Genomic DNA, 13,913 nt, shown 5'->3' on the forward strand with positions numbered 1-13,913 from the left:
GGTGTATAGTTGATCTATGAAGTCTAAATCCATGTTGTTCCTCCTCAAGTGTTTATAAAACTTAATTTTACTAAGCGTCAAGTACAATAGACGCGTTATAACTCTGCCACTGAGTAGCCGGCCATTCTAAGAATTCGAAGGCTCGCATGTTTTGATCCCATTCTGCAGATTTGAGAAAAGTTTTTGTAGAGGCTAATAGAACGTCATTCTCTCAGAGGCGGTTGTTTATTGTCAACAAGTTTTGCGTGCGCGTGTGGGGGAGAAAAGAAGCAGCGTAGTTACCACGGTAGTTGCCAGTGGTTAGGCCGCGAATGCAAGACAACACTTGAGTTTTCGCACGAGATTCTGAGAAAAAAATCCCGTTGTCTTGGATTCGGAGAAATACGGTATCACTCCAGAGGTTTCTGTGGCAAACACTTCAGTGTTCTTCAAACGGCGTCACCTAACCTAACCATATATGTATCATGAAAACATACCATATTTGAAACGCATGTAGAGAAATAATAATCTCCTTGCAAAAAATTTACATGTAAATAGCCTTTGCGAAATTTAACTAGGCACGAGATGATATGAACTATCCTCTGAAATCAGTGATTTACTCTGCCATATCTTGAGGTGTAAGTTATCACATTCTTACTTAATTTCCATATGTAACATCAAATACAATAACATTAAAATTAAGATATCGTTTTCTTTCATTTCGAATGTTCCTTACAGTTAAGCAGTCGACGGGTATTACTAGAGTTTGTGATTTTTAGCATTTGCGATAAATGCGAAATACATCGAAACTTTGTCAGTGTATGTGCCTTCATCTTATATAACCCTTACGACTGGTTTTTAGTGATTCTGAATTAGCAATAAAATGCAAAATTGGTTCAAAATGCAAAATTATGCAATTTATGCTAAATGGATGCAAAACTCTCGGGTTTATACGAAATAAACAAATATCTTTTAAAAAACGATGCATTTTCCTTAAAAACAAGATATATGTTATTTATTTCAGGAGAAAGAATTATTACGGTGCCCATTGCGATCGTAAGGCGGTAACATACTATGATGGACACTTCCGTCCTGGTGCACGGAATATTTATAACATTATCGCGGTTAGCTGGTCAGAGAGATTTATTTAGTTCTGTTTTGCAGCCTACCCGATTGATGTCAGATGATACCTGCAGCTATTTTCCCTGTGGACATAGTAACTCTAAGCTGAAGAACGGAAAATAAAAAGCACCTCAGCTTGCCGCTCATTGTAAACAATCATGGCGGCATCCAAGCGCAGCATAGAAGAGGTTATTCGTAACTGGCTTGAAAATAGTGATGTCGAAAGTAGAAATGATTCTCTGGAGAGTGAAAATACTTTTTCTTCTTCAGTTGACAGTGATGAAAGCGATTCCGATTTCAGTTCCGAGATGATAGTGCCAATCGAAACTACGTGACAAAACCAGAATGCAACAAGAGCGGAAGAAAAGTCTAGTAAAATGATACTTGGAATTATGATCTTGTTGACAATAAGCCTCTTTCTGTAACATGCAAACCAGTTCCTGAAATTCACTCTATAGTGAGGAGGGGGTTGGGAAATAATCCGAAAGAAATGGACATAGGGAATGAATTTCTAACCCCACAGCTTTGGGATCACGTTACTAAGGAAATCAATGCCTATGCCTCTATATTTCTTGCTAATTCATCTGCTTCCCTTGAAACCAGTAATACTTACGAACAAAAACATTCGTTTCCTGTTACTATAGACGAGCTAAAAGCTCACTTTGCACTGTGTATTCTTATGTATGTGATTAGTCAAATTTATGTTAAAGTGATGAAAAAATAGATAAATTGTATGTAAGGGAATATTTCCTTTCACAAGTAATGGTGGGCCAAAGGGTTAAATCATTCAATGTGTGGAATAACTTTCACTGGCCAAAGAGCGCTGCAAAGAACAATCAATCAAACAGCAAATACACTTTCAAGCACACACGTTCATTCTTTTTGTGTTGACCCTTAATCATAGTCGGTTATTCTTGACATTGGTGTTGAGCACTAGTTACTGTTTTAAAGTATGGTAGCGATTTATTTTATTGTCTGGTAGCATGGGTAGAAGCGAAGTGACGATCAAACAGCATGCCGAGAATCACAAATCGGGACATTTTTATGTAAGCAATACACATAGGCCTATATTGATGTGCCGACTTTGCAATCAAAGACTTGAAGAAAAGAAGAATGCTTTTAAGTCCTTCCTTTGCCTCGGCAGCACTGCTGTGCATTTGGGCCTCCACGAACAGTGTCGATGTAGAATTTTTTTTGCAAGTACAAGATAATTGTAACAGATAGGCGGTCTCGAATAAAGGAGGACACCGTTTAAACAATTGGCATGTTGTACTTCAATCATCATTGAAATTCCTGTTCCTTGTAGGTGCGTTGTACTGTGATAAATAAATACGTTCAGAATAGTATTTTTCACTTTGAAATGGTGTTTGTAAATTTGTAAATGGGCATATTCGTGTGCGTGCGTTAATACTTCTTGCAGTCTTATGTTGATGTTTGTCTTATATTCTATAGTGAATTCAAAGGTTGTGGGCTCGAATCCCACTGGTTTCCGGTTGGCCATTTTTGTTCTGTACTTAACATCTCTTCAGCCCATACTAAATGTACGTAACACGACCTAATACGTTGAAAGTCGGTTTCGATTAGCAAATTATGTCTATTTTAACCAATTTGCTACAAAACGCTAAATTTGAGAAATTTAGATGCCACAAAATGCTATAAACCACGAACTCTAGGTATTACTAATCGACTCCGACATCGCCTTTGAATCATAATCTATGAGCTTCGAATGTCGACGAGAGAACTCGCTAGTGGACATAGCGAGGAAACTATAGCGAAGGTAATTGATCGCATGCAATATAATCGCTGGGGTGCATACATATCAGGAATGGAAAAAATCAAGCGCACTTAATCGCTTGTAATAACGGATGAGTCAGTGATAGGGCTCTCACTGTAACCGAAGTACAATACACAGTTTAATATAGGAATTCTGAAGGGGCAGAAAGAAATTGTCACTATAACTGAGTTCTCGTTATACGCCGTACTCACTATACCGGACTTCTACTGTATATATTTCATCTTTGTAATATTTAGCAGATATTTGATGGTTTTCATTTTTTCCCGGATTTTCCGTTCTTCCGTGTTGAACTTTTTTTTTTTTTTTTTTTTTTTTTTGTCCTTCCAAAAGCACGGAATCGATGTTCCACTGTATTGCATTCTGATCATGGAAGACATTGTCATGAAGAGCTTTAAAAAGACCGCGATGGATGGCTCGGAGAACGTCATCATGTCAGTCTGTCTGCTGGTACATCTTCCAAAGGAAGCTGTGGAGAGCACAGGACAGGTATGCTGATTTTATTTACACGCCTTAATGAGCTAATTTTGATTTATGCACTTTATATCCCTGATAATATGTTATGTTCGTGTTGCTAGGGTTGAACCCAAGATCAAGTTCACTTGTACTGCCGTCACTTTTGAACTTTAACACAACACAGTCTTTTAAGGAAAGCTTATTTGCTTTTAAATATTAGTTTAATAAATAAAATAGTTTGAGGTTGTATATAACTTAATTTTACATCCAATTTTTCGTAGTCATCATATAATATCCACACGTTTTTCCCTCTCGAGTTTTGCCCTCTAAATTTTAACAAAAGAAGGGGGAAAATTACGCAAGTAAATATGGTAAACTCTAACCTGACCTTGTTTGTTTTTTGCATTCCTGCGGTTACTTTTCTTTGTCGTCAGTTATTATTATCATCATCATCATCCTCCTCCTCTGATAAATGATTCACTGTTTACTCACCTTCTCCAGAGTCGCAGTACAGCCTCCTTAAGTGCCTCCAGAGAAAGAGATCCTCCCACAATACTGCACAGCTGATCATTCGTTTCTGCATAGGACGTGGTAAGAGGGGATACGTAGATCGGGTAGCCGATGGGCTGGTCGCAAGAAGAGTTGATGATGTTACGCAAAGCCTAGAACACAGAACAGCAGTCACATTAATGAGTTAGCCTTCAGTATTAAGATGAGAAGACTTTTGAAGGCAAGTGTCTGCTTATGCTTATACAGTGGAACCATGATCGTTCCCAGAACTATCGTTTTCCTGGATCCATCGTTCATAATTTGCAGTCCCAAGAACATATCCTATATAATCCAGGTTAAAAAAAAAGAAAGGGGGGGAGTCCGGTGCCTTTGGGTCTGCCTGAGCCTTGTTCTCGCACAAAACTGCCGCTTCTGTGACATCAACCATTGCGATGAAAAAAATATATAAAAGAGCAAGAATGCGAGTAATTCATTCATTCCATCCCCAACCCGGTCGAATGACTGGAAACAGGCTGTGGATTTTCAATTTCACTGCACCATATAAACTCGTGGTGATCATATGGAAATAGGCAGTGGGCCACAAGTATACAGTGTCCGAATGCAACATGCGCTGCCGCAGTAACAGAGAAGTGCACTTGTAGCAACCAACAAGTCTCACAAAGCATTTTGCAGGACCAAAAGACGGCAAGTTTCCGAAAGTAGAGGAGGATCTCTTTAAACATATGATTTTGTTACACAACGTTCGATATGCCGTTTCTCACGAAATGCTATATTTTAAAGGACAAGAAATAGCTGCTGCACATGGTATCAGTCTGATTTGAAAGTTAACTGAGGCAGAATGATTACTTTTATGAGGAGAAATGGCCTTTCTCTTCGAAGAACAACTTGATGCCAAGAATGCCGAATGATTTCAACGAAAAAGTAATTTATTTTCATCGCTTTGTCATTGGACAGTGTAAAGTGAAGAAATATTTGCTCTCCCAAACAGGAACGCAGGTCAGACGCCATTCAGTTTCCATATGCGAACAATCTATAAAAAGGGGACATCAAGTGTTATTGTACGCATTACGGGAAGCGAAAAACAGCGATGCACTGCAGTGCTTGCTGTAACAGGTGATGGCAGAAAGCATGCACCTTACAATTTTCTTAAACAAGAAAACAATGCCTGAAGTAAAATTTCTGCAAGTGCTCCACGTTCGAATCAAAAATACCAAAAACAAAATGCTGTATGGGCACATCACTCGTACGAGATTAGATACGAACAGTTTGGGGTACCTCCTTCGATACCCGGTCCTTCTCATGTTGGACAGTTTTCTTTTTTTTTTTTTTTTTTTTTTTTTTCCAGTATACAAAGAATTTTTTAGTTTCCTGTCAGCCCAGTACTTCTTCATTCTCTCTGATCTTATCCTTCTTTCTTCATCGGAAATCACCCTTCCTATTGTCTGTTGATTCTGATTTGCAGTCTGGTTTGTTTGTCTGTGAGTTTCTTGATTTTACAGTTTTGTTTCTTAGGTCTTCCACTGTAATTTGTAGTTCATTCATATCTTCCTTGATTTCTGTAATCCACTTAATGTTGCACTTACTATTCCATAATTTTTCTATTATTCTCCTGATAATCCTGTTCTCTGGTGTCCTGATTAGATGTCCAAAAAGTGAAATGTGTTTCTTCCTGATTGTGCTCATTACTGGTTCTATTTCCTTGTAGACTGTTTTATTAGAAGCCACTCTCCAGTGTTCATCTTTTTGGTATGATATGTTGATGCACGTTCTAATGATTCTTCTCTCTATCTTGAGAATTTTGTCTATTTGTGCAGTGTTAGTTGTCCAATGAAGGCCATAAAATGTAAATAAATAAATAAATAAATACAATTAAAATGAATATACAGTAAAACCTTGTTAATTCAAAGTCGTTGGGACACAAAAATCGGACTTCGAATTAAGTGATTTCGAATTAACTACCAACTCTTAATTCAGAAATGCTAATCCTTGCCGCATCAAAAAATATTCTAAGGCGTGTACTGCATGCAATTAACCTTGATTCAAAGTTTAAAACTTTGAAATGCCATGGAAAAAACTATTTCCAAAATATATCCAACAAGGTGCATTTACAGTATTCAAATTCACAACACAGTATTCACTTGGATAACTCGCTGACAAACATAACCTCATGCAACGAAAGAAAACAAAAGCCTGATTCAAAGACGAGGAGAAATCTAAGCTGACTCCCTTGAGCAAGTCCTTTATTCATTGGATTACTGAACTGAATGCCTTTTAGATGACCTGTACTAGCACGGAAAGTACCCGATGCCCTTAAAACATAGTGGTTTATCGAACCTTCCTATGACGAGGGGGGAAAATCTCTCGCTTCCGTCTGCATTCAAACACAGTATAGTACGCGAACCTTTTCTTGATACCTGAGCTCTCTAGTGCTGAATCGGAACTTGGTATCAAGAAAAGGTTCACGTACTATACAGTGACTCACCTATCCTTGTACGATTTCCTGCCATGGTACTTATAATTCAGAAATGCAAACCCTTGCCCTGTCACAAAGTATTCTAAGACTCATTAATGCATGCAATAATCTTGATGAACAGTTTAAACCTTTCAAATGCCTTAGAAAAATCAATTCCCGAAATGTACCCAACAAGGTGCGTTTATATTATTCAAATAACGCACTTGAATAAATCACTGCGAAACATAACCTCACGCATCGAAAGAAAAGAAAAAAAAAAAAATGTTCAAAGAAGAGGACAAATTATGCTGGCTACCTTGTGCAAGTCCTTTATTCATTGGATTACTGTACTGAATGAATTTTAGATGCCCTGTACTTGCACGGAAAGTGCCCGATTGTCTTTAGAACATCGAGTCCTATCGAAACTCCCTATGACGAGGCGAAGAAGTCTCTCGCTTTCATGTGCATTGCAACACAGTGCAATGTCCTCCTTGTACGATTTCCCAGCTGGCACTTCCTTCATATAAAACCGTAAGTCCGTTTGGGCTCGGCATTAAAAAAAAAAATACAGTTTCATTGGCATTGACAATATTTGGTGCGTACGAATTGATTATATAAGCCACGCTTTTTTGCCAACTGTGGCATCGCCACTGTTTGCGGATTCTGCTTCTCCGCACACTGCCTGTTTAGTGATATTACGGTGTGCCTTAAAACGCTGAATACAAAAGAATTACAATTTTACTCTAACTTGGCAAATATGAAGCACACTGTAGACACGCCGAAATGAGTGAAAATACTAAAATCTACCCTGGCACGTTCCGGAATAAGCGTTCTATCATGACGCGGATAAATTTTGAATTTAAATTACCCTGAAAAAAAAACTTTTTAAATAGAAAGGCAGTTTGAATTAAATGTCTGAATTTTGGTAATGGGACAGACATTCTTTGAATTACGATTTATCCGTATTTCAAATTAAACCATTTAAATAACACGCAAAACCATACCTCATGTTTCCAAGACGAGAGCTTCTTCGAAATAGGCGGGACTTTGAATTAACCGATTTCGAATTATCGAGATTCTACTCTCTATTTACACAGATAAAGTGTTATCCTGTCTCAACAAGTCGAAGACTTGCGGGTCTGTTTTACCAAATTATTAAAACCATATGCGATCAGATTTGCTATAATAATTGTAACCTTATGGTGAGCTCAAATTAAAATTCACACATAGTTGTTAATATAGTTCTGTTCATAACATTCTTGTGCTTAATTAAATACACTTTGTAATTCTGCGTATAATGCCATCATAAATAAAAATGGTCAAAGATTAATTGATCTTTGTATAGATCATGGATTAATTTTTGAATCTACAAGGTTTAAAAGAAGACCACACAAACTAATGACTTGGAAATGCCCTAATATTAAATTGGGGGAGTTCCAGATTGACCATGTGGCAATGGACAAGAATTATCACGAAGAAATTTATAATGTGAAAGTACTCCGTGGGGTAAACATAGATTCAGATCACTATATTTCCAAGATTAAAATAAAATTAATGCCAAAAAAGAACAAAATATCCAAATCAAATAGGAGGAAGAAGTATGACCCTAGTTATTTAATTAATAATAAACTGTATTTTGAAAGGTCTAAAACTCCTCTAAACGACAATTTGGGGACAGTAATTGAAAAATTAAAAACCATCGCTGAAGAAATTGCTCCTGTTAAAAAACAAAAGAAACATGCGTGGTGGAATGTGGAGTGTGACACAGCGATTTAAAACAAGCACAAAGCATGGTTGAATGATCAACAAGTCCCGTGAAGAACTAAATAATGCTAGAAAACAAACAGCCAAAGAAATCAGAAAGGCTAAGAGAAATTATCACAAAGAATCATTAAACGCCATAGATGAAGCATTCGTACAACATAAGACGAGGGATTTTTATAAAACGTTTCGACAATACCAATCAAACTATACTCCACCAACACTTATGATGAGAAATACAAATGGAAAACTGGCACATCGTAACCAAGAGAATGCAGAAATTTTAGCTTAATACTTTCAACAATCACTTAATAGCGAAGAACCAACACAATACCTAGAGTATGACCTCCGTTCAAAAAATAAAACACCATTAGAAAAAGTAATAATAATAATAACTTAAATGTTTCCACCTTTTCAATACAATATATTCACAAATTTACAAAATTATACGGTACTAGTTTCGACCCATCTAGGGGTCATCATCAGCCGTATTGGAGCAAAGATAATTTGTGGCGAAATCCTAAGACAATATTATTTTAAAGAATAACAAGTGAAATGAGATGTTATGGTAATAGTTAAAAATACAAGGAATATACATAATAAGAGGTTTTTAACAAAGAATAAAGTATAAATGGGGTGTTGTAAAAATTATAATCATGGAAATCAGTAAGTTCTTGTATTGAAATGAAATATGGCTTAGGAAGAGGGCTTAAGGTGGGGCTGAAGGGTGCGGGAGAAAGTGTAATTGTCTTGGAAAAGTACCTTTGATTAAATATATATATATATATATATATTGTATTGAAAAGGTGGAAACATTTAAGTTATTATTATTATTACTTATATATTGTTCAATACGGACCAAAAACATGAAATTCATAACCACCATTAGAAAAGGTTATACCACCAGATTACAATGAAGTGTTGAAAGCCATCGATTCACTTAAAAATTACAAAGCTTCAGGGGAGAATCAACTAACTGCAGAAATATGGAAGAATGCTAATACACAAACCATTCAGAATTTACATAAATATCTCATAGACATTTGGAATACTGAAAAAATGCCCTAAGAGTGGAATATGGCGATAATACACCCTTTACATAAAAAAGGTGATAGATCAGATCCCAACAATTATCGGGGGATATCATTTCTGGATATCACTTACAAAAATTTTTTCAAAGTTATTATACATGAGAATTCAAGAACAACTTGACTGTGAACTTGGAGAATACCAAGGAGGCTTTCGTCCAGGGAGAAATTGTCCAGATCAAATTATCAGTTTAAAGTGGATTATGAAGCATCATAGGGTTAGAAACAAAAAGTTAGTTATCACTTTTGTTGATTTTAAAAAAGCGTATGATAGTATCCATTGTGAGTCATTATTGAATATCCTAAAAGAATTTGGTTTATATCCAAAACTTATTCGCCTTATTGGAATTACCCTTAAGAACACTAAATCTAAAGTCAGATTTAGAAATGAACTCTCAAAGCCATTTGACATTAATACTGGACTTCGGCAGGGAGATGGACTCTCACCATTATTGTTTAACTGTGTGTTGGAAAAGTCATGCGGGAATGGAATAAGATGTGTCAACCTAACATCAAGATTGGCAGAAAAATAAGACTCAATTGTTTAGCATTCGCTGATGATCTTGCGCTAGTTGCTAATGAACTTGATAACATAGCAAGAAAAGTTGGATTGCAAATTTCATATGAAAAAAACAGAAATAATGCCAACCTTCCCTGTTACAGCACCAACCATTACCTTAGCCAATACCAAACAAATTAAAATTGTGAATGAGTTTAAATATATTGGTGAGATTATAACTTGGAACTCCAATGAAAAATCATCAATAGAAAGCAGAACATTTAAGTTAAAAAAGCACAACGAATTACATGGCCAACGTACAAGAAAAAATCTCTTTCAATAAATGCTAAACTTCAACATTACTGTTCCGTCATTAAACCTGAAGCGACTTATGCTTGTGAAACATGATTTAAATTGAACACCAAAGCAACAACTGATACACTGCAAAAGGTTGACAGAAGGATACTCAGAACAATTATTAATAAAAAACATCAGGTGGATGGACAATGAAGATTATTGCCTAATGCAGTGGTTTATAGGGAAAGTGAATCTATAATAGATACGATGAGAAAAGGAAGAATTGCCTTTTTCTGTCATCCTTCTAGATTAAATGATAATAGGATAATAAAATGTCGTAGGTACGACATCGTAACTGATGTAAAACCTTCAATTATCATGTTTAATATATTTTAATTATAGTTTATTTAATGCTAAATTATCTTTTATTAAGTGTTAAACATGACTAGTATATGGTTTCTCTGTAAATATGTAGTATAAAATTGTATAACCTCAAATACGTATTGTATAACCTAAAAATCTAAAGAATCAAAAGGTGTAGAAAATTCCAGAGTGACTTATTGTACTATATTTGGTATGTATGAAGGGTTCTGGAAACTTACTGTAAGGTTTTATTATGCAGATACATGTATAGAGATTACAAATGTTGTAGATATTTCCATGTGTGTTATTAAATAGGAAACGATCGTTCGGGTACCCATTCGACTAGCCGGTCGATCGATGTTTCGAGTGTGTTTCAGTAGAGTGTTGTAAGAACTCTTCCAGAAGTCGATTATTCTAGATGGCTGGTCGAGTAGTATAAATATCGAGCTGTCAGTCAGTGAAGGCAGTTCTCAGTCCTAAGTTCGCAGATCTTGGTTCTTGGGACTCAGTCAAGTGATGGACTGGGAGGGACTGTTGGTGGACTCAAGTGAGCGAGGCGGTGAATTCAAGAGAGACTATGTTATAGTGCGCGCGCGTCAGTGTCGTTGATATCTGCACTCCGCTATTGAGTGTTGTATATAGTGTCATTGCTACTGTGTAAAGCTGTGTGTTGTGACGTACACTGTAAATAAAGTAATTTATACAAGGAAGTGAACGTGTTCTCGTGTGATATTTATTTACATCAAATAAAATCGCAACATAGAACGATAAAAACAACTATTTAATTACTTTTGGAAAAGTAAAACAAAAAATAATTGGTTTAAAGAAGTTCAGGATGATTTAGAAGAGCTGAATATTACAATGAAGCAAATTGAAAATAGAAAAGAAAAAAGGATTCTCAAGAACAAACAAATAAGATTGTCATTAAAAACTGTCCAGCACAAACAACATGTCATATCTGATGAAGAAAGGGCAGCCAGAATGAAGAGGTTTTGGGAAAGGAAGAAGATGATGCAAGCTAAATCTTCAGTTAATTCTTTGTTAACGTAAATGTATTTGGGTTTGATTTAAGTGCTCCAATGTGCGCGTAAACTGTGTAAATAAATAAATAAATAAATAAATAAATAAGATTATGAGAAGTTATGTAGTGTCCTTTTTGACAGTATTGTTCAGTCAATACTGTCATACTGAAATAAGGAAATAATGATCTGTTGTAAGAAATAGATGTACGAATTTAAAGGACGACTGTCGTTTACAATTTATTACGGTGTCTATACTTACGAGTCGGAATGGGATTCACGTAAAATGGACCGATTCATTCCCGTGCAGTTCGTTCCCTGTACCCAACAATAACTATGCGCATGTTTACCTAACGTCTGCTGTTCTCCGCGAGTCTGTGTTGGTGTGTGAAAGGACACGCAGAGCCGCATCTTTCTCCGCGAGTTCTTATTAACTGGTATAACAGAAGGAAAGGAAAAACATTTATGCCTGCATACATTTTCAAGGTGTTATATCCGTGTACATATGTTTACATACTATAACCTTCCAATGTATGTCAGGATGAGGTTGGTGAACACATTGGAAGTTTATGTTGAGAAATAATGTCAATGAAATCTTATGTCCGGTCATCATATGTCCAGGAGAATTTGAATTCAGTTGACTTGTCTAATTATATGAACAGCATCGGTAAATTGAAGATATCGGCGGATTGATAAGTTCTAAACCCCGTGGTGCCTCGAAAATATTGGTAGACAATAAAACATCGTGAAACATAAGGCAGGATTAAATGAATAATACACATTCCTCAAGTAAAGTTACTGAAATGCGTATGAACGGCAGAAAATGTCAGTGACAGAATGTTACTGAGGGCCATGAAATGTGTGAATAATTTGGAATAAGCAAAGTTTATATGAGAGGGCCATACCTTGTGTATCTAGTCTCGCACGATTCGACGATCGAGATGGAGAATGAAACTGTCGATTACTAACCTAAATACGAGGCAGCAAATTATTAAACAAGTTCCTTTGCCGGTACAGCTGATTTATACGAGATCGTTACGCATTATATGTCAAATGTTTTCAATTGTCAAGAACACATGGGAGCTGGAAGCACAGAAGAATTATGAAAAGCAAACTGTCCGCGATTATTATATTGATGTAGAATTTGTTTTTGTCTCTGAGGAAGTTGACTCTCAATCTGTGTGTCTTAGAAGGATCGGAATCGTAAAATTCGTGGGGAAAAATATTGTTTTGAAGAGATATATAACGTGATATTGGCATATTGTAAACAAATATTATATTGTAAAACAAGATATCTTGTTATTGAAACGTAAAGGCAAGTGTGTTGATTGAACTGTGAAATTGTATCAAGGTGTATGACCCTGTCCTAATAGACATTTCTGAGTTTCAGGTAACATGGATCCGACGATTATTGAATATAAATATGAGATGACAACACGTATTAACATGAACAACTAAAATAGAGGGACCTCGAAGGATCTGGCCAGGAATGTGATGGACACCAATGGATAAATATTAATAATTGAGAGCTGAACATGGAAGGTGACACCGTCGTGGAGCAACAACCCAGGATGAGTACTTAAATATCGTCTACATATTCCGCCATGTAGTTACTTATTTTAGATGTAGAGTAGTATTCATTTTATTTAATGTCGATTTATGACGTGTAATTTTCAACTTGAAGGCGACCGTTATTTGTTAATCATTGCGTTGTGTTGATTATGATCGTTGCGTCTAGTGCGGTGATTCAATCTATGTTGTGATAATATGCGATGGGTCGTGTGAGTTTTCTTTTAATGTCCTCTAGCAAGGTTTTTACAGAATGATTTTTCGGCATCGATGGTACTGGTACCCTAATAGCGTTATTGTGATGAATGTTAACCTAACTCGTGGCTCAAAATACCTCGGAGGAGCTCAGTATTTGCGACGTGTGATTCTATGGTCTTCAGATATTATGTGCTTGTGCAGAATACGGTGTTTGATAATGAAATTGCGATATTATTGTGGTGATATGGTGTTAATGCGGCAACATATTTAGTAGTCTTTGACGAGAAATGCCTGAATAGATTGTTTTCCTAGGTATTGTGAATTCGCCGTGCATGACGCTTTGTGTGACGTGATAGGGTGTTTGATACGGTAGGATCTTTGAAAATATGTATACGGATAATGAAATGTGGATGGTTATAGACGTGTCATTAGGATTGCGTATTTTGAGATGATGCAATGTGAAGGTCCTGATGAAGGTCTTGACGTTAGGAATTGTGTTGGTCATGCGTGAATTTTAACATCGTTATGATGAATGATTTATTTAGGCACGAGACCGCATTTAGGATAATGTTATAGGATTTTCGTACTCGTGAACACTGATAGATGGTCGTCACATTTATCCTATTTAAATACAATATAGACCAGAGCGCACACTATCAAGGGGATATTACGATCTTCACAAAATGAACAGTAACATAAGAATATTGGGTCATGTCTTAAAGGGAATATGATCTCCAACGGTAAGTAAATCATTTCTTTGCTAGTTGGATATTTTTTTTGTGGATCACTTGAGTTGGTGCCTAGTGCT

At 36.2% G+C, this 13,913-nt stretch overlaps 1 protein-coding gene across 4 annotated transcripts in view; it reads right to left on the reverse strand.

Moving 5' to 3' along the window:
• Positions 1-13,913, reverse strand: part of pcx (pecanex) — a 514,715-nt gene that overhangs the window by 139,287 nt on the left and 361,515 nt on the right. For all 4 annotated transcript variants that reach the window (XM_067155270.2, XM_067155269.2, XM_068229749.1 and 1 more), the window contains one exon: positions 3,842-4,011. In XM_067155270.2, coding sequence (XP_067011371.2) covers positions 3,842-4,011 — 170 coding nt within the window. The remainder of the gene's footprint in view (positions 1-3,841; positions 4,012-13,913) is intronic.

The sequence above is a fragment of the Anabrus simplex genome, chromosome 11 (genome assembly GCF_040414725.1).
Source record: "Anabrus simplex isolate iqAnaSimp1 chromosome 11, ASM4041472v1, whole genome shotgun sequence".
Taxonomy (NCBI): domain Eukaryota; kingdom Metazoa; phylum Arthropoda; class Insecta; order Orthoptera; family Tettigoniidae; genus Anabrus; species Anabrus simplex.